The 19120-nt window shown below is 41.9% G+C and overlaps 1 protein-coding gene across 5 annotated transcripts in view; it reads left to right on the forward strand.

Annotated features, from left to right (window-relative positions):
- Positions 1–19120, forward strand: part of mtus2 (microtubule associated scaffold protein 2) — a 423984-nt gene that overhangs the window by 111977 nt on the left and 292887 nt on the right. For all 5 annotated transcript variants that reach the window (XM_062974685.1, XM_062974687.1, XM_062974684.1 and 2 more), the window contains exon 4: positions 15921–16127. In XM_062974685.1, coding sequence (XP_062830755.1) covers positions 15921–16127 — 207 coding nt within the window. The remainder of the gene's footprint in view (positions 1–15920; positions 16128–19120) is intronic.

The raw sequence follows: 19120 nt of genomic DNA on the forward strand, positions 1-19120 counted from the left end.
ATGCCCAGCTCTGTAAGTGTTTGCAAAGTGCTGACCCTGCAGTGGAAGGAAAACATGAACTTTTCTGTCTCCTGGTATTTACAGGAGATTTGTGCAAGTCCAGTCGCAGAACCCAGAGTCTTTCCCACCTCCCATTTCTCACATCTTTTCTCCAATCTAAAGATACTCAGCTCTCTAAGTCATTTCTCATGGGCCTTCGCTTCCAGATCTTTTACCTTTTTGGTCACTCTTCTCTGGACATGGTCACCCTTGCAAACATAAAAGCAGACAGTTTGGAGTGACATCCCTTCTTGCACTAACTGGTGAAAGGCATATTGGAGAGGATAGTTCCTTGGAAGGCTGATATGATTAACACTTATTTTTAGGCAGAGGATTATATCTGATGGTTGGAAGCAATAATGGAAAACCTGTGTCACCACTCCTCACCCATTGCTCCTGGACATGGGAACTGAAGTCTAATAACAACTGAAGATTCGGTTGTGAGCAATTCTTAGGAGAAAAGAGTTAAAGGGTGTTGGTTCAGAATATTAGCAACATATAGACACAGCCAAATTCCTTTGGTGTTTTGCTTTCCAATAAAATTAGATATTGGAGATCACCTGGACTGGTTTGGGTTAGTTCTTGTTGCTTGGCAAGGAACAGAGTGAATTGTTATCTACTAGCTTAAGAGAGGCATGTAAATCTTGAGGAAGTGAGCCCCCTGTATATGACAAACTACCCTATCCCTTTTTTTGGACAGATGAACAAATATTTTCAAATGAACTAACCCAGAAGCAACAAGTTCCTCATGGCAGTGGTTGGTGGTAGTTCTATATCTATCACTGAGACTGTGAATCTGCTTGAGATTTCAGTCAAAGCCTTAAAAGAGTAATCTAAGTTGTTGTTCCCCTTTCTCAAAGCAGCTAAGAAAGAAAGAAAGCAGAAGGCAGGTTAACCAAGTAGGAGGACGTTCCTAACCTGATAGGAGCATATTCAAGATCCTGTTCCATGTTCTTACCAAATGTACCTGTGATGGTGTATAACTAGAACGCCTTCCCTGGGAAGGTGAGGTCTTTCAAGATAGTCTGGACTAAGCTATATATGGGCTCATCACATGGGTCAATTTGCCCGTCATATGCTGCTTGAGCTCCCTTTTCAGCTCCGAGCCCTTCACACAATGCACAGGCACTTCTGGTTGGTTTCCATGCTGAAAAGAGAAAGGAAGTGGTGCCTGCCACTGCTGCAGCAACACAGGAGCCTTCCTGTGTTGCTTTGCCTGCGATGGGGGGAAACCGGGTGGTGATGCTTCACCTCATGGAATGAGGGGCAAGGTAAAGCAGGTGATATAGGGCATGGAGCAATGGCTTCTCCATGTCCCCTGCCATGTCCCCTGCTCATGGATTTGCCTCAATGCGGAGTGAATCCATGGGGCTTTATGATAAGGTCGTAAAACACAAACAGTACTTGGAATTGTACCCAGAAACAGACTTGCATCCAATGAACTTGTGTTGCATCAAGATAGTTATATGTTCCTTCTTCCTGTATACATGTTCTTGCTTTGCTAAAACGTCCAAGAAAGAAAGAAAAGGGTGGTATAATGCAAAACATAGTAAATTTCTGAGAAAGATTATAAAGATCTCCAGTCAGGAATATTCCACAGCATGTTGGGAGAGGTTTAGACATTGAAACGGTGAAATTTCACACTTTCTGTTTGTAATTGCTAGAACACCATGATGAGTTTCACCTCTTTTGACTGCAAAATAGAGCAGAGATGAAAATGACAGCATGTAATATCTGGAAGATTTCTAGATATTGCAAGCAGAACTCATTAGGATTTTCTGGGATAACACTTTTGGTACATATAGAGTGTAACACAGCTTTCAGTGGCTTTCCCAGCATTGTTCCATGGGGTTGTATTTTATAGCTCCATGCTCTGTTAAATTTTAAATCTCTTGGAAAGATTATAAACAATTTAGAAGAAAATGTCTTGTGCATTCATCTGACAACACCTAACCGTGTTCCCTTTTATTACATTGTTGTGGCAGTAGAAGCTGTTTATACTCTCCAGGCAAACAGATTGCTTTATTTGATAAAGTTGTCAATCTTATATGCATTTGCTTTACTCTGAATGAATATGTAAATAGCTATGTATAACTTTAACAAACACCATTTTGTTGTATTCATGCATGAACTTGTAATCTCAAGGAAGAGTGGGAAAAGAGTGCTATAAGTGTGATCCTGTGCATTTATTACCTGGAAGAAAGCTCTGTTGAACATAGTGAGACTACTAAATTCACCTGTCTTTGATTTTTCTTATATGCATGTGTGTGTTTGTGTGCAGAGGGACTCTACTTCACCAGGGTATATTTTATCTGGGTCCCAAAGTGCAGAAAAGTGTGAAAATCCACAAGATCCCAGTTAGGTCGCAGTCTTCATTAATATGTGAAAAAAGATTGTGCCTAAGGATATATGTGTATGTTGTTGTTTATTTGTTCAGTCGCTTCCAACTCTTCGCGACTTCATGGACCAGCCCACGCCAGAGCTCCCTGTCGGCCGTCACCCCCAGCTCCTTCAAGGTTGAGCCAGTCACTTCAAGGATACCATCCATTCATCTTGCCCTTGGTCGGCCCCTCTTCCTTTTTCCTTTCATTTACCCCAGCATCATGATCTTCTCCAAGCTTTCCTGTTTTTTCATTATGTGGCGAAAGTACCTCAGCTTTGCCTCTAATATCCTTCCTTCCAGTGAGCAGTTGGGCATTATATCCTGGAGTATGGACTGGTTTGATCTTCTTGTGGTCCAAGGCACTCTCAGGATTTTCCTCCAACACCACAGTTCAAAAGCATCTATCTTCCTTTACTCTGCCTTCCTTATGGTCCAGCTCTCATATCCATAGGTTACTACGCGGAATAGCATTGCTTTAACTATGCGGACCTTCGCTGCCAGTGTGATTTCTCTGCTCTTCACTATTTTATTGAGATTGGTCATTGCTCTCCTCCCAAGAAGTAAATGTCTTTTGATTTCCTGGCTGCAGCCTGCATCTGCAGTAATCTTTGTGCCTAGAAATACAAAGTCTGTCACTGCCTCCACATTTTCTGCCTCTGTTTGCTAGTTATCGACCAGTCTGGTTGACATCATCTTGGGGTTTTTTTATGTTTAAATTCAACCCAGCTTTTGCACTTTCTTATTTCACCTTGGTTATAAGGCTCCTCAACTCCACGTATATTTCCTTGTAGTTCTATACTTTGCACATCTTATAAGACCTGCTAGAGCCAATCAGATCAGAACCAGTATAAAAACAATATTCTGGCTTATTGGATCTCTTGGCCTGGCTTCAGCCTAAGGCTGTGCTATTTCAAAATTAAGGAGGGAGGCTGATATTTGTTTTTCTGTATTTGAAATTATTTTTCATACCACAAACTAAAGGCCACCGTTACTTGTGTATAGGCAGGAGTGAGGAACACTTGATCGGAAGGATTAAGGAGAACATCATACAAGATAGATGTGAAGGCTCTAGTCATGGCTTGAATTCAACTTCGGTTGCTTTGAATCAGAGAACACATTGAAAGCAAGCAATAACACTTTCTTATATGGTTGAACTTTTGAGGATTTAATTCTTTGTAGATTTGATTAGTATGTTCTTTCTAGGAATCTCTAGGTCTTCCAGTATGATTGTGTGGTCAACATCCGAGTCTGACTGGAGGACACAGAGATGCCTAGTGAGGTGTTATCTCAGTGAGTTCTACAATCCTAACCCCCTCAAAATGTGGATGGCCTATGGTACTCCTTTCAGTTCTAAAATATATGAGAGCAAAGTCTGGAAAACTGGAAGAAACTTTTAAATACTACCTCACAAGGATCCCATAGCTCATTTGAAGACATAGCCTAGATCAATATGCAAGCGATTTTACAGTACTGTTGAGATCAATATAGATTATTTGACTATTAATAACCAGAAAGTTTCAAAGTAATTAGCACACTTGTAAGACTTCTAGCCTGGATGTTCTTATTAAATAGAAGTAGCTAAGAAAACTATTTCCAAAAATGTTGTATATATATATATATGACATGTGGAGTTACTATTGGTATGGGAAAAGGACTGGTGTTACAAGTTTGTTCTTCATACCCCATGATGATTGGGACATGGCTATATGTGAGATTTATTTTACCTTCCAGGAGCTCAAGGTAGCATACCTGTTTTTCTCTCCCCTTATTTGATCCTGGCAACAGAGACAAGATACTAAATCAGCCCAAAACCATTCAGAGAACTTCTTGCCCGACTGGAATAGACCCGGGGTCTCTCCAGTCCTGATCTAACTACTGTATAATGATGGCACCACATTTCCTGATCATTATAACTTCCCCCTTTAGTTTGTGATAATTTGATGGGTCATAAAATGATCAGTCTTTATTCTTGCAAAATGTGACATCCTTTATCTCTGCCAACATGTTTCTTCTTAATTTGATATACTGTTGGGTTGCATCTTACCTCTTTTCATCTCCCTTAGTGCTTTTATGTGATATTAGAGGAAGAAAATCAAGCACAGCTTGGATAATTAGCCTACAAAAAAGGAAAGATGATGAAATCCAAGCACTAAACGGGAACTTTTCTACTCATTATTTTTAGACACTTCAAAGAAAAGGCACTTTGTTCATGTGAGCCAGAAGGATGGGATGTGGAAGAGGGAAAACAGATGAGTATGATTGTCCAAATTAATAGGGTCACCATCATGTGACAGGCAACTTGAAGGCATACACAAACAAACATACACACATTAATGTTGACTATCCTTTTTATGCACCATGCATAGGAAATATGTCCCTCGAGATGTTCTTAGGTTGTAGCTCCCATAATATGTCACTACAGCCTATATTGACTAGGGCTAATGGGAATTGAAATACAACATCATGGTTTTCTTGGCAAGATTTGTTCAGATAATGCTTTTCTTTCTCTTAGCCTTCATCTGAGGTTAAGAGAATGAGATTTCTGTGACAAAGCAATGATTTGAAACTCCGGTCTCCCAGAGTCTTGGTCCAACACTCAAACTTCTATACTATGCTGGCTCTCTCACATCAAATTAGTAGGACTAAAACATTTGTTTGCTCCAGAGCTCTACCAACAAAGAGTTGCTGATGTTCTTAAGCTTTTAGTCTGTTTTTGATTGACGTTATGTCTCAGCATCCAGATCCTTACAGTGTATATGCTAAATCACTAAAAAATTATTTTAAAAGGATGCTGCAGTTCCTTGAGCAGACTCAACATGAAATGAAGATTTTATCTTTCTTGTCAGTGAAAATAAAACCCTTCTAATTCTTGCACAGCACGAAATATTGGGTCTTGAGCAAAGCTAAGCAGAGCTAAAGGTGATGTCTCTGTGTCTCTGTACTCATTGAACCACCAACTCTGGACATTAAAAGGTTTATTAGTTTCAAGCTGTTCAGACCTCCGTTGGGTGGCTGCTTTTTCTTTTTAATAATGCAGCGATGTCTTAGAGAAGAGGAAAAATGGATAATGGCATGTTTGTTAGTAGTCAACATTTAAACAGAGACCACAGGAGGCTGCCCAAACTTTGATTGCAAAAGAACCCTTTACCATTATAGTTATAAATGAACTGAAACAAATTCAAGACTTTAAAGGAGCTAGCATTCTCAGTCTAATACAATGGCACATATGTAAGTCATAGGCTTTGCAAAAGCCAGGGTGATGTTGGACTAGATTTCTGGGAACCTGGGGTTCAAATCCCTACTTGGAATCCACCTGGGTGATCTTGGGCAACTTACACTCTCTCAGCATCAATGGGAGGCAAAGGTAAATATCCTCTGAAGATATCTTGCCAAGAAATTGTATGATGGGGTCACCAAAAGCCAGAAATGACTTCAATGCATAATATGACAGTAAAGAAGTCATGTTTCACTACATTGTACTTTTAAATTGTGAGCTGCTTTGAGTCCCAACTTTGAGAGAGAAATGGGATACTACCATTTTGCTGCTGTAATTTGCCTTCAAGTTGTTTTTGAACTATGGTGTCCTTAAGGTGAACAGGGTTTTCTTGCCTAGATTTCTTCAGAAGAGATTTCCTTTGAGGCTGAGAGAGTGTGACATGCCCATTATCACCCAGTCAGTTTCATGACGCAGCAAGAATTTGGACCAGAGTTGCAATCCAATGGTGACATGCCTATAGTTGAAACTGGGACCTTCGACATGCAAAGGATATGCTGTATATCATTGAGATGTGCCCATTTTCCATCAATCTTTCCTCCTCATGTCCACCTAATCACCATCATATACTTGCATTATGCTGTATTTTCTAAGCCATGGTAGTTGCAGCATCACAATTTTTTTGAAATGTCCTTACAGCTCAAGAGTTAGCTCTGTCCTGTGTTAGCCAATCTCTACTTGAAAACACTTTCATGTTGTCCGACAGGGAATACGGAAATGTCAACAAGATTGATTCTCATGCAGAACTTACAGCAATGCTTAATTTCTTAACTGGCTTCAGTCAAAAAGGAGGGGGAACAATGTTTTGTCCATGCTTCCTGGTCCTTTTGGCAGAACATATCAAATTAACTCCAGAGGTTTTTTTTTTTTTAATTCTGTCAGAAGCAACTTGAGAACATACTGCAAGTCGCTTCAGGTGTGAGAAAATCGGCCATCTACAAAGATGTTGCCCAGGGGACGCCTGAATGTGTTATCATCCTGTGGGAGGCTTCTCTCATGTCCCTGCATAGGAAGCTGGGGCTGACAGACAGGAGCTCACCCCGTCTTACGGATTCAAACCACCAACCTTCAGGTCAGCAGTTCAGCTGGCACAAGGGTTGAACCCTAAGTACAGAGGGGAAAATAGTATTGTGTAAGATCTGCCATACCCTTCGTACAAAAATAATAACAATTTTGCTTAACTGGAAAAAGTTTTTAGAACCCCTAGTCATATAACTGTCATATAAGGCAAACACTAAAGAAGGTTGTACTTCCAACAAATTAAGAGAGAAATAAATGTGCAAGGATTTGTTGAAGAACATCCACTCAGCTTTGAAGAAGGTCATGTAATATGGGTATCACTGCCAATGGCTGCTAATGGCTGCTAAATGAGCCATAACATTTATACAGGTTGAGTTTCTCTTATCTGAAACATTTGAGACCAGAGAGATTTTTTTCCAGTTTTTAGAATACAGTAGAGTCTCACTTATCCAACACTCGCTTATCCAACGTACTGGATTATCCAACGCATTTTTGTAGTCAATGTTTTCAATACATCGTGATATTTTGGTGCTAAATTCGTAAACACAGTAATTACTGCATAGCATTACTGCGTATTGAACTACTTTTGCTATCAAATTTGTTTTATAGCATGATGTTTTGGTGTTTAATTTGTAAAATCATAACCTAATTTGCTGTTTAATAGGCTTTTCCTTAATCCCTCCTTATTATCCAACATATTTGCTTATCCAACATTCTGCCGGCCCGTTTATGTTGGATAAGTGAGACTGTACTCAGGGCCGGCCCAAGGAAATTTTCAAGTGTAAGCGAAACAGGATTTTGGTGCCCCCCCCCCCCCAAAAAAAACCCAATCACCGAGAAATAAAAGGTAGAAGGTAGAGGTGAATAGAATGGATAAAAGAGTTTACCTTACAACCAGAAGTTTATTAACAACATTATGTTCATATAGTAACATTACATAGAATTAACACCAATCTTGCATTTTAATAAATAAATATTTTAATAAACTTTGCAACAATTTTAATTTTTTTGTTATTTCTAGTCTACAAGTACTACACAAAGGTTTCCTGGTCATGATATCTCTTCAGAAGATTTTTCAGACTTCGGACTAGCTTCAGATCAGTTTTGTTTGGGAGAACGCAGCCCCAGGAGAATAGACACTTCCTTTCTCAGGAAGTGAACTCTTGTCCTTCAGAAGTGCCACGCCAGCGTGGACCATTGTAATGGGTGTAGCAAAGCAGGGGAAATCCAGTCATGAATCAATCAGGGCCAGCTAACACCTCCCAACAAAGTATCCCCATCATCAAAGTCTGGTAAATCCTCTGTTTTCTCACGGCCACAGACGGCAGAAGCACATACCATATCGCAAAGAACACCACTCTGAAAACGGGAATTCAAGACAGGAAACAATCAGGGCCAGCTAACACCTCCCAACAAAAAATTCACTCAGAGAGGAAACAGCCTGGCTGTAAATCTGCAAAGCCATTACATCCTTATCATTTTTCCTAATTGCAGCATTCATACTTGCCTCTAACAGACAAAAAAAAATCAGAAATATTGTATATTCACAACCTTTAAGAAATAATATCCCCTGATGGCACAGCATGTGAAAGCGCTGAGCTGCTGAAATTCTGGACCGAAAGGCTGCAGCAGGTTTGAATTGGGGGACCAGAGTGAGCCCTCACTGTTAGCCCCAGCTTCTGCCAACCCAGAAGTTCAAAAACATGCAAATGTGAGTGCATCAATAGGTACTGCTCCAGCGGGAAGGTAACGCTGCTCCATCCCACATGACCTTGGAGGAGTCTACGGACAACGCTGGCTCTTTGGCTTAGAAATGGAGATGAGCACCAAACCCCAGAATCAGACATGACTGGACTTAATGTCAGGGGAAAAACATTTACCCTTTAGGGTTGTTGTATGTCTTTCGGGCTATGTGGCCATGTTCCAGAAGTATTCTCTCCTGATGTTTCGCCCACATCTATGGCAGGCATCCTCAGAGGTTGTGAGGTATGGATACCTCACAACCTCTGAGGATGCCTGCCATAGATGTGGGCGAAACGTCAGGAGAGAATACTTCTGGAACATGGCCACACAGCCCGAAAGACATACAACAACCCTGTGATCCCGGCCATGAAAGCCTTCGACAACATGTTTACCCTTTACCTTAACTACCACCAGTTCCTCAATACTTTATTTCCCATACCACCATACTTCGCCACAACAAAGCGTGGTCGGGCACAACTAGTATATATAATATATAATTATTAAAACTATAAATCCCAGCAACTACAACTCCCTACTCAATTAATTAATTAACAAAACATTCAGTCACCAACTACAACTCCCAAAACAAGGGATTAAACATTAAACATGTACAGTAGAGTTTCACTTATCCAACATAAGTAGGCCGGCAGAACGTTGGATAACCAAATATGTTGGATAATAAGGAGAGATTAAGAAAAAGCCTATTGAACATCAAAATAGGTTATGATTTTACAAATTAAGCACCAAAACATCATGTTGGACAACAAATTTGACAGAAAAAGTAGTTCCATGCATAGTAATGCTATGTAGTAATTACAGTGGAGTCTCACTTATCCAACACTCGCTTATCCAATGTTCTGGATTATCCAACGCATTTTTGTAGTCAATGTTTTCAATATATCGTGAGAGGGCCAGCTAACACCTCCCAACAAAGTATTCCCATCATCAAAGTCTGGTAAATGCTGTTTTCTCATGGCCACAGACGGCAGAAGCACATAACATATCGCATAGAACACCACTCTGAAAACAGGGGAATTCCATACAGGAAACAATCAGGGCCAGCTAACACCTCCCAACAAAAAAATCACTCAGGGAGGAAACAGCCAGGCTTTAAAGCTGCAAGGCCTTTACATCCTTATCATTTTTCCTAATTGCAGCATTCATACTTGCCTCTAACAGACAAAAAAAACCAATCAGAAATATTGTATATTCACAACCTTTAGGAAATAATATCCCCTGATGGCACAGCATGTGAAAGCGCTGAGCTGCTGAAATTCTGGACTGAAAGGCCGCAGCAGATTTGAATTGGGGGACCAGAGTGAGCCCTCACTGTTAGCCCCAGCTTCTGCCAACCCAGAAGTTCAAAAACATGCAAATGTGAGTGCATCAATAGGTACTGCTCCAGCGGGAAGGTAACGCCGCTCCATGCAGTCATCCCACATGACCTTGGAGGAGTCTACGGACAACGCTGGCTCTTTGGCTTAGAAATGGAGATGAGCACCAAACCCCAGAATCAGACATGACTGGACTTAATGTCAGGAGGAAAACATTTACCCTTTAGGGTTGTTGTATGTCTTTCGGGCTGCGTGGCCATGTTCCAGAAGTATTCCCTCCTGATGTTTCGCCCACATCTATGGCAGGCATCCTCTGAGGTTGTGAGGTCTGTTGGAAACTAAGCAAGAGAGGTTTATATATCTGTGGAAGGTCCAGGGTGGGAGAAAGAATTCTTGTCTGTTGGAGGCAAGTGTGAATGTTGCAATTAATCACCTTGATTAGCAGTGAAAAGCCTTGCAGCTTCAAGGTCTGGCTGATTCCTACCTGTGGGAATCCTTTGTTGGGAGTTGTTACCTGGTTGTTTCATGTCTGGAATTCCCATTTTCAGAGTGTGTTTCTTTATTTACTGTCCTGATTTTAGAGTTTTAAAATGCTGTTTGCCAGATTTTGTTCATTTTCATGGTTTTCTCCTTTCTGTTGATATTGTCCACTTGCCTCCTCCTTGCCCAATTCTCCCTTCCTGGACGCGGCCGCAGGTCGCCAGGGTGAGCTGCGGCCACATCCAGGAACTAAGGGAGGATTGGGCGATCTCTGCTGTGTGCATGCACACAGCAGGGATCGCCCAATTCTCCCTTCCTGGACGCGGCCGCAGGTCGCCAGGGCGAGCTGCGTCCGCGTCCAGGAACCAAGGGAGGATTGGGCGATCTCTGCTGTGTGCATGCACACAGCAGAGATCGCCCAATTCTCCCTTCCTGGACGCGGCCGCAGGTCGCCAGGGCGAGCTGCGGCCGCGTCCAGGAACCAAGGGAGGATTGGGCGATCTCTGCTGTGTGCGTGCACACAGCAGAGATCGCCCAATTCTCCCTTCCTGGACGCGGCCGCAGGTCGCCAGGGCGAGCTGCGGCCGCGTCCAGGAACTAAGGGAGGATTGGGCGATCTCTGCTGTGGCGCTATGGGCTGCTGTCGACGCCTCGACAGCGCCCCTAGCAGCCAGCACCCGAGGGCGCCGCTTCAGCAGCCTCATATGTCCAACCGGCCCTGACTGTACTGTACCAGTATTTGCATATACATTGTAAATGAGGGGTGGGGGGAAGGGGACTGGTTACACATCTAGCCTCTGCTGAATATTTATTGAGTCATCGCATTCTGAAATTTGATGGGGGAAAAGGAGAGTGGGAAGGACCCTGGGTTCTGCTGCTGGACTTGCACATATCTCCTGTAAATATCAGGAGAGAAAAAAGTCCATGTTTTCCTTCCACCTGGTCAATTGCAGTGCAGGGTCGGCACTTTGGAAACAATTACAGAGCTTGACATGTTTATTGTTTAGCATGAAGAACAGAAAGTTAAGAGGTGATATAAGAGCCATGTTTAAATATTTGAAAGGATGTCATATTGAAGAGGCAGCAGACTTGTTGTCTGCTGCCCTGGAGACTAGGAACTGGAGCAATAGATTCAAACTGCGGGAAAATACATTTCACCTGAATTGTTTGAAAACTTCCTAATTGCAAGTGTTGTTCAATAGTGGAATATGCTGCCTCAAAATGTGTCCCCAGATGTTTTGGCCTTCAACTACTAGAAATCCTAACAGCTGGTAAACTGGCTGGGATTTCTGGGAGTTGTAGGCTAAAACATCTGGGTACCCAGGTTGAGAACCACTGTAGTAGAGTTTCCTTCTTTCAAAAAGGGGCTAGAAGATCACCTGTTGGGAGTGCTTTGATTATGTTTTCTGCATGGGAGTGGGGTGGGCTGGATGGCTCTTGTGTCTCTTCCAGGTTTGTGGTTAGTGCATCCCAATCCAACCCAATCACATAAAATGATCACTTTATGTGGATCATGTGTGCTATCATGACATATAGCTAAGTGTGGTCAGAGGATGTTTCTGGTTGTAATATCTGTGATGCACTGAATCCATTCCAGGTTTTAGTCTGAACTTTTAAAGAGCTATTGGAGCCTAACCTATTTGGGAGACAAGGTAAAGCAACTTGGGACCTTTCCACACAGCCATATAACTCAGAATATGAAGACCGAAAATCCCACAGTATCTGTTTTGAACTGGGTTATCTGAGTCCACACTGCCATATATTCCAGTTCAAAGCAGAATATGTGGAATTTTATTCAGCTATGTGAAAGGGGCCTTGGATAGCTTCTTTACAATTTGGACTTAAATACAGAGGAGATTTATCACCCCACTTATATTGAGGCCATCAGTCTTCACTGGGTATGATAAACATTTGTGTACAGAGATACTTAAGGAAATTGCATAAATCTAAGTGGAGTGGAAGTTGTTATGCATTTACTGCCACTTGCTGCTTTGGGGTAATGCTTTATAGTACACTCCATTAAGTCACTCTATATTAAAAACAAGATATCCTGCTCACTGAGTGGTAAGGTTGTGGTCCTTTCCATGTTATACTGGTATTACCATTATCCCTAGGCAGCATAGCTAATAGAGAGGGATGGTAAAAAGTGCAATCTAAAAACATCTAAAGGACTACACGTGCCCCACCCTGCTGCATACAAACCATTCCTGCTAATAATTCATCCCGTTTTCTGGAAAGTCTTCAAAATGGAGATAAAATCCCTGTTGAACAAGTAATTAGGAAATTCTAAAGAATAAAAGACACCAGATGGAAAGTGTATGTGCTATAACTCTTGTGAAGAAGACTGTATTAAATTTTACTACTTTACACTTAATTCGTAGTGGAAAAATGTAGTTCCCTGTTGGTGAATGTTGCAGGTCTCTTGCTATAAATTTTCTTTATATCACCTTTGACAGCCCTGTTGTATTGTCATTGCCATTCACTTCACATAATTCTCTCTGTATTATGTTTGGGTTTTCTGACATTAGTTAGGGTTGTTACTGTTAATATGGTTGGAGTTTACATTCTACCTTGGCAACTAGAATGACCTACAGTGGCTTACCCAATCACTGCCAACTCCACAATACAAAACAAGTTCAAATCCTGATAACAGCAGAAGCAAAAACATCAAGATGAATGCCCATACTGTTTCCTTACACAGTCCGAAATTGTTCACATGGATGGCTGAGATAGCGACACCTTTGCTTTCCTGTGGTTCAGTGTTCACAAACTTTGTGTCATACACAAAATTATTAAAATTATTGTATAAAATTAACTTAAGTCTATGTATATGAGGTATATATGAAACATTACTGTGCTCCATGTGGTCATGCCAGCCACATGACCTTGGAGATATCTATGGACAATGCCGGCTCTTTGGCTTAGAAATGGAGATGAGCACCAACCCCCAGAGTCAGACATGACTAGACTTAATATCGGAGGGAAACTGTTACCTTTTCTATGAAACGTAAATGAATTTCATATTTAGACTTGGATCTCATCACTATGAATATCTATGTAAATTCAAGTATCTAGAAAAATCTGAAATCCATAACATTCCTGGTCCTAAGCATTTAGATACAGGATACTTAACCTTTGTCATCTCATGAATTGTTCTTTGTTGTGCTTTAAAAAAAAACAGTGACACCCCCCCCCCCCCCCCACTTACTCTAATTTTAAGTTTCATTCTTAAGCACACAGCCTATACTCTACTGGATCAGATTCAAAGCCAATGCAGTTCACCATCCTGTTTTCCATAACAGTCAAACAGGCACTTATGTAAAGCTTAGTAGCAGGATATGAGCAAAATAGCACCATCTCACTGTTGTGTTATTCAGAGACATGAGGGCTCTGGTATAGTCATCAACACTAGTAGATATTCATGAGCCTTATCTCCCATGAATGCCTAGTCCCTTTTAATCAGCACAGTCTGTGGAAGCAAATTGCCCAGCTGAATGATATGCTGCGTGAAGAAGTATTCTCTTTTGTATGAACTGAATCTCCCTCTGTTCATTTGTAGCGAATGATCTGGAGTCTAGTGATTTCCTTCCATTTTCCCTGTGCCATGCATAATTTCATAAATTTCTATCATGTGCCCTTTACTTGGCTTTTTTTCTAAAATATTTTTTTTGAACCAAATACTCTAATCTTCCCACAAAGGAAAGATATTAATACTTTGAAAATGTTCCTTGCACTTTTGAACTAAAATTGTATTAGGCTCTACACTATCCTTTTAAAAGTGGAATGAGAATTGTACACACTGGGTTTTTTGTGTCAGGAGCGACTTGAGAAACTGCAAGTCACTTCTGGTGTGAGAGAATCGGACTTCTCTAAGGACGTTGCCCAGGGGATGCCTGGATGTTTGATGTTTTACCATCGTTGTGGGAGGCTTTTCTCATGTCCCGGGCTGTGGCGCAGGCTGTTGAGCAACCAGCTGCAGCCAGTGCAACAAATCACTCTGACCAAGAGGTCATGAGTTCGAGGCCAGCTCGGAGCCCCGTGTTTGTCTTTGTTCTATGTTAAGGCATTGAATGTTTGCCTTATATGTGTAATGTGATCTGCCCTGAGTCCCCTTCAGGGTGAGAAGGGCAGAATATAAATACTGTAAATAATATGTCCCCCCATAGGGAGCTGGAGCTGACAGAGGAAGCTCACCCATTCTCCCCAGATTTGAACCGCATTCGTGCCAGCACAAGGGTTTAACCCATTGTGCCATTGGGGGCTCCTGCACACTGTTCAAAGAGCATATCATGGGTTTGTTTTATAATATTGCATTACCATATTGGAAGTTTAATTTTCCTATTCCCAATAATTGCTAGGTTACAGTTAACATGGTTTTCAATTATTCACCATGACTCCATCTATTATAACAAAATACAATGATTGACTTCCTGTTAGTTACTTGCATGTATATAGCATACACCCATGTATGTCCTATTATCTTGACCTCATACTCCATCCAAAAGCATCCCACATCTAGCAAAATCACACCTCTGCTATTCCTCCTTATCAGACAGAGGGGAAGTGGAGAGGGAAGTGACCTCAGAACATAAAGATCTGGCTGCTTTGCAATCCTGGAGAAAGGAAAATGCAGAGTCACTCAAAGTACACCCTCATTCTTTTTCTGACCGAGATGAGACCAGCTTAATAATCACATGTCCCTTGCCTCCATTCCTCACTAGAGGCAATAATAGGGGACCCACAGGGTTTGATAGCCATCTGACAGTGATAGGACATGAAACTGTATATGAAGAAAGACACATGTAGGGTCTTGACCAATGCATAGATATGTATCTCCCTCATATATATGTTTTGAAAACTAGAAATTGTAGACATTTGAAACTTGGCATTCACACTGAAGGGACACTACTACATTTGACAAACTGTGTGCATCTGGGGTTTCGATTTATAAAATTCATTAATGTATTTGAAGCATGCAGCACCAACTTTGGTTACTAAGGATTAGTTCTCAGACTAATCCTTAAAACCTATGTAAGATCAAAGGCTTGCTTTAAAAGCCATGTTTTAAAGCTGGAATGGAAGGCTTGCAGTGAAGGGGCTAGACTGATCTCTCTATGGAGCGCATTCCAGAGCTGGGGCCACCACTGAGAAGGCCCCCTCTCTCGTCTTCACCAACCGTATTTGAGATGGTGGTGGGACTGAGAGAAGGGCGTCCCCAGCAGATCTCAATGCTGGTGCTGGTTTATGGAAGGAGATGTGATCTCAAAGATGAGTTGGACCAAAAGCGTATTAACTTATCACAGATTTGGTAAGGTTTGTTCAGAAATGGGTTGCCACTGCCTTCCTCTGAGGCTGAGAGAATGTGATTTGCCCAGACTTTCCCAGTGGTTTTCATGGCCAGACAGAGATTTGAACTCTGATCTCTAGAGCCGTGGTCCAAAACACATACCGCTGCATCACTGGCTCTCCTAAGCTTGTGTGTAAATGCTAACAACTAACTTTGAAAAAGCCAGAATAATTAGATCTAACTATTGCTTCTTCCACACTCCCAAAAATATACAGCCTATGTAAAAGGTATGTTTTCCTGTCACCCTCCAATGCCATGTCTACATTTTAAATGTTGTTGCATATCTCTTATTCTTTGCAGTTGATCTTAAAAAGGGGTCCAGTCCAAGTGCTACGAAATCCAATCTTCCCAAGCCCTGCCCGTCTGGACTCCGTCCTCCTGGTTATTCTCGGTTGCCAGCTGCTAAACTGGCAGCCTTTGGTTTTGTCAGAAGCTCAAGCGTCTCCTCAATCTCCAGCAACCAATCAAATGACAGTGTCCAGAATGATCCAAGCAGGACAGCCAACCGTAAGTCAGACAAGCTTATTCTTATCTCAGAAATTAATTCTGTCCATTGGGAAGGCAATGGGGACTAAAGGAGGATGAGTAAAAATGGCACTTCAGTCTCTATGATGAAGCTGTTAATGGTCTCTTTCCCCCTGTGCCCATTTCCGTGGGTGCAGCATCTTCACTGTCTACGTTTGAATTTCGCAAAACTAATGATGGATGAATAATTTCTCCTGAAAAATTGCTCTGATAGGGTTTTACTCCCCAGGTTGCCTGAAAAATATGCATCCCACGCAGTTCTGCACTTTCCCCCTTGTCCTTTTTACCTGTTTGACGAATTATCCAAGCTGATGTAAGTAAATAAGCACAACAAGATGTCCTGCATCAGCACACTGAAATAATAAAATGCAGACACTTCAGGAGAAAATTATGTTAAATGAGCAGTCGATTCTTTCTCATTTGCACTTGTTCCTTCTATCTCTTCAATGTAGCCAGAGCCAAGGAGGCTAATAAAATCATGCTAAGGATTTAAAATAGGACGGGAATTTAGGGATTTGTGCATGTGTACACTGTGGGTCTCTCTCTCTGTTGTGGCAAATAATCCTTGGCTGAAATGCCACCTCAAATCCTATTTTCTGTAGCTAATGTTAATTTTATTAAGTACAAAATGATCTCACAACATGGAGTGCATGCCTCATGGAATGGTTACTGCCATGAATCCAAAGCCAGACAGGGATTGTTGTGCTTGTTGTTTTTAATGCCAGTTCATCTCTTTGAAGACTGGCTTCTGTGTGAACCGTGTCAATTTCAAAGCAACTGTTATCACTCCTGAAATGGTTCAGATTGAATGTGCCAACTTGCAGAAAATGCCAGAGGCATTTGGATGTTGTTGAGTCCTAAATCTTTCAGTGTTTATGTTAATTTCAAATGGATGACAATAAATAAAACAAAATGAAAATATAGGCCACTATCAATCCCAAGGACTTTGTTATGCTTGTGCCACAGAGTCACGTGGTATCTCTGAGCTGCAATGAAATGCCAATATATGCTGAAACCCTTATAGCACTATCAGTGTCAGAGACAGAACGCCAGCAAGTAAAACAAAACTCAGTTTATTGAGGTTACAGAACTAAAAACGCCCGTAAGAAACAAAGAACAGGGCAAACACTTGACTTCAGTGTGCTAAATGACAAAAAGCAGCTCAGTTTGAGCTTAAACAGTTCAAAGGGAAAAACCGGGTTAAACAGGAGTATAATCCGGATTAAATCAAAGAGCTTACTTCAGCTTGGCAAACAATGCAAACAAAAGAGGAACAACAGGAGTTGGAATGTAAACAAAAGACTGGCGGCAGATTCCTCTCTGCTACTCAGGAACAGCAGGGGAGTAAACCAGGCTTGTTTACTCCTTCCTGCAGCGAACGAAAGCGTGGTCGTAGTCAAGATTCAGGTTTAGGGTAACGGCAGTCAGCAGGGTCCCAATCCAGTCCAGAAGATCAATAGCCAAGCGTAGTCGTCAAGGAATCCAAAGGTCACACCGATAGCCAGCAGAAGGGTTAATCCGGAATCGTAGTCAGTCAGTCCAGCGTCAATCCAGTGAAAGTAGGTATTGCCCGTCAAAAAGACGACGGAGGTCCAAGCTATCAAGATTAAACACAAGTTGCACAGAGAAAAACCCCGCACAGTTCCTCCCGCCGTCAATGCCCAGTGTCCTTGGTAAACTTACGTATCCAGTAATGAATCACACCCGTCTTCAGGAAATTCCCCAGCAAGAGCCCAAGCGTCCGTCCAGATTACCTTGCCCAACGCAATTAGACATTGGTCCCAAACCCCATTTTATCACAGTTCAAGCTCATCATCGCTGTCAGCTGCCATCCCAATTCCAGACGCCCCAACATCATTATCCTCATCAGAACTTAAGCACCTTCGACTACACCCCACAGCATCCCCAGCTGTGGATCCCGCTCCATCCCTCCAACCAGTCCATGGGTCTGATCCTGCAACCCGCCAATCACCTCCCATGCTTTCATTGCCTGTTTCCCCAACACCCAAATCCTCCCTCACACGAGTCCATGCCATATCATCCTCCTCCGAGCTAGCCATCTCTTCCTCCAAACCCTGAGAAAAACCCTCAAATGAGGCTCTGTCGGCTCTGCAAACAAATCCCGGAGCTGTTTCCTTTCACGCTCCTCGAGAGTGTCTGAGTCTTACGACCCCTTCTTTCATTACCGGAGCCCGAAGGCTCAACCATAACAATCAGAGTACTCCGTTCCAGACGGCCCAACAAACAGGAAAAGATATGAAGAGTGGGAAAATTTATTTCAGTGTATATTCAATGTAAGACAGTCCTCCACATTCACTGGGATTAGGGACAAAGACCCCTGTGAAAATGAAAAAAAACACACAGTAAAAGAAGTTTGGAATGGTGATGGTGTTAAAGACATAGGTCTACCTCTTGTTTGAGATGATGCAGATGTACACAGACAGTAACACGTTGGACAGTGCATCTCTTCAAGGTTTTGTTGTAAACTATAGAGAAGCTATCCAAGTTGCTGCCCACTTCTCCTAATAGGTTCAGAACTTGGATGGCTCCTTTAAAGTTATCCAAAACATGGAGTAGATTTATTGTTCTTTAACATGGGATCCATTGGCTGCCATTCTTAGGTTTACTATACCTTACTGGTATGTGGAGTGACTCAGAACAAATACTTAAAAATGCAATAAAATTGTCTTTCTTCATTTGCAGCCACAAGGCACCTCATTTTTAAGCAGGGTTCAGCGAGTCTTTTAGAAAACTGCTGAATGATGTGACTTCAATATTTCACTAAATTAGGGGTGGGCAATGCAGGTGGTGGGGGCCACCTATGCCAACCTGGTGGGCTGCACCAGTATGTTTTGGCACACTCAGAAAAATGTTATCTCACTTCCCATTGTCATTTTGTCCAGACCTGAGACCCACACATATTTGTTTTCCTATTTCAGTGTAGGGTAGGCAAATCCATTCAATTTCATAATCAG

Source organism: Anolis carolinensis, chromosome 3 (assembly GCF_035594765.1).
Source record: "Anolis carolinensis isolate JA03-04 chromosome 3, rAnoCar3.1.pri, whole genome shotgun sequence".
Lineage (NCBI taxonomy): Eukaryota > Metazoa > Chordata > Lepidosauria > Squamata > Dactyloidae > Anolis > Anolis carolinensis.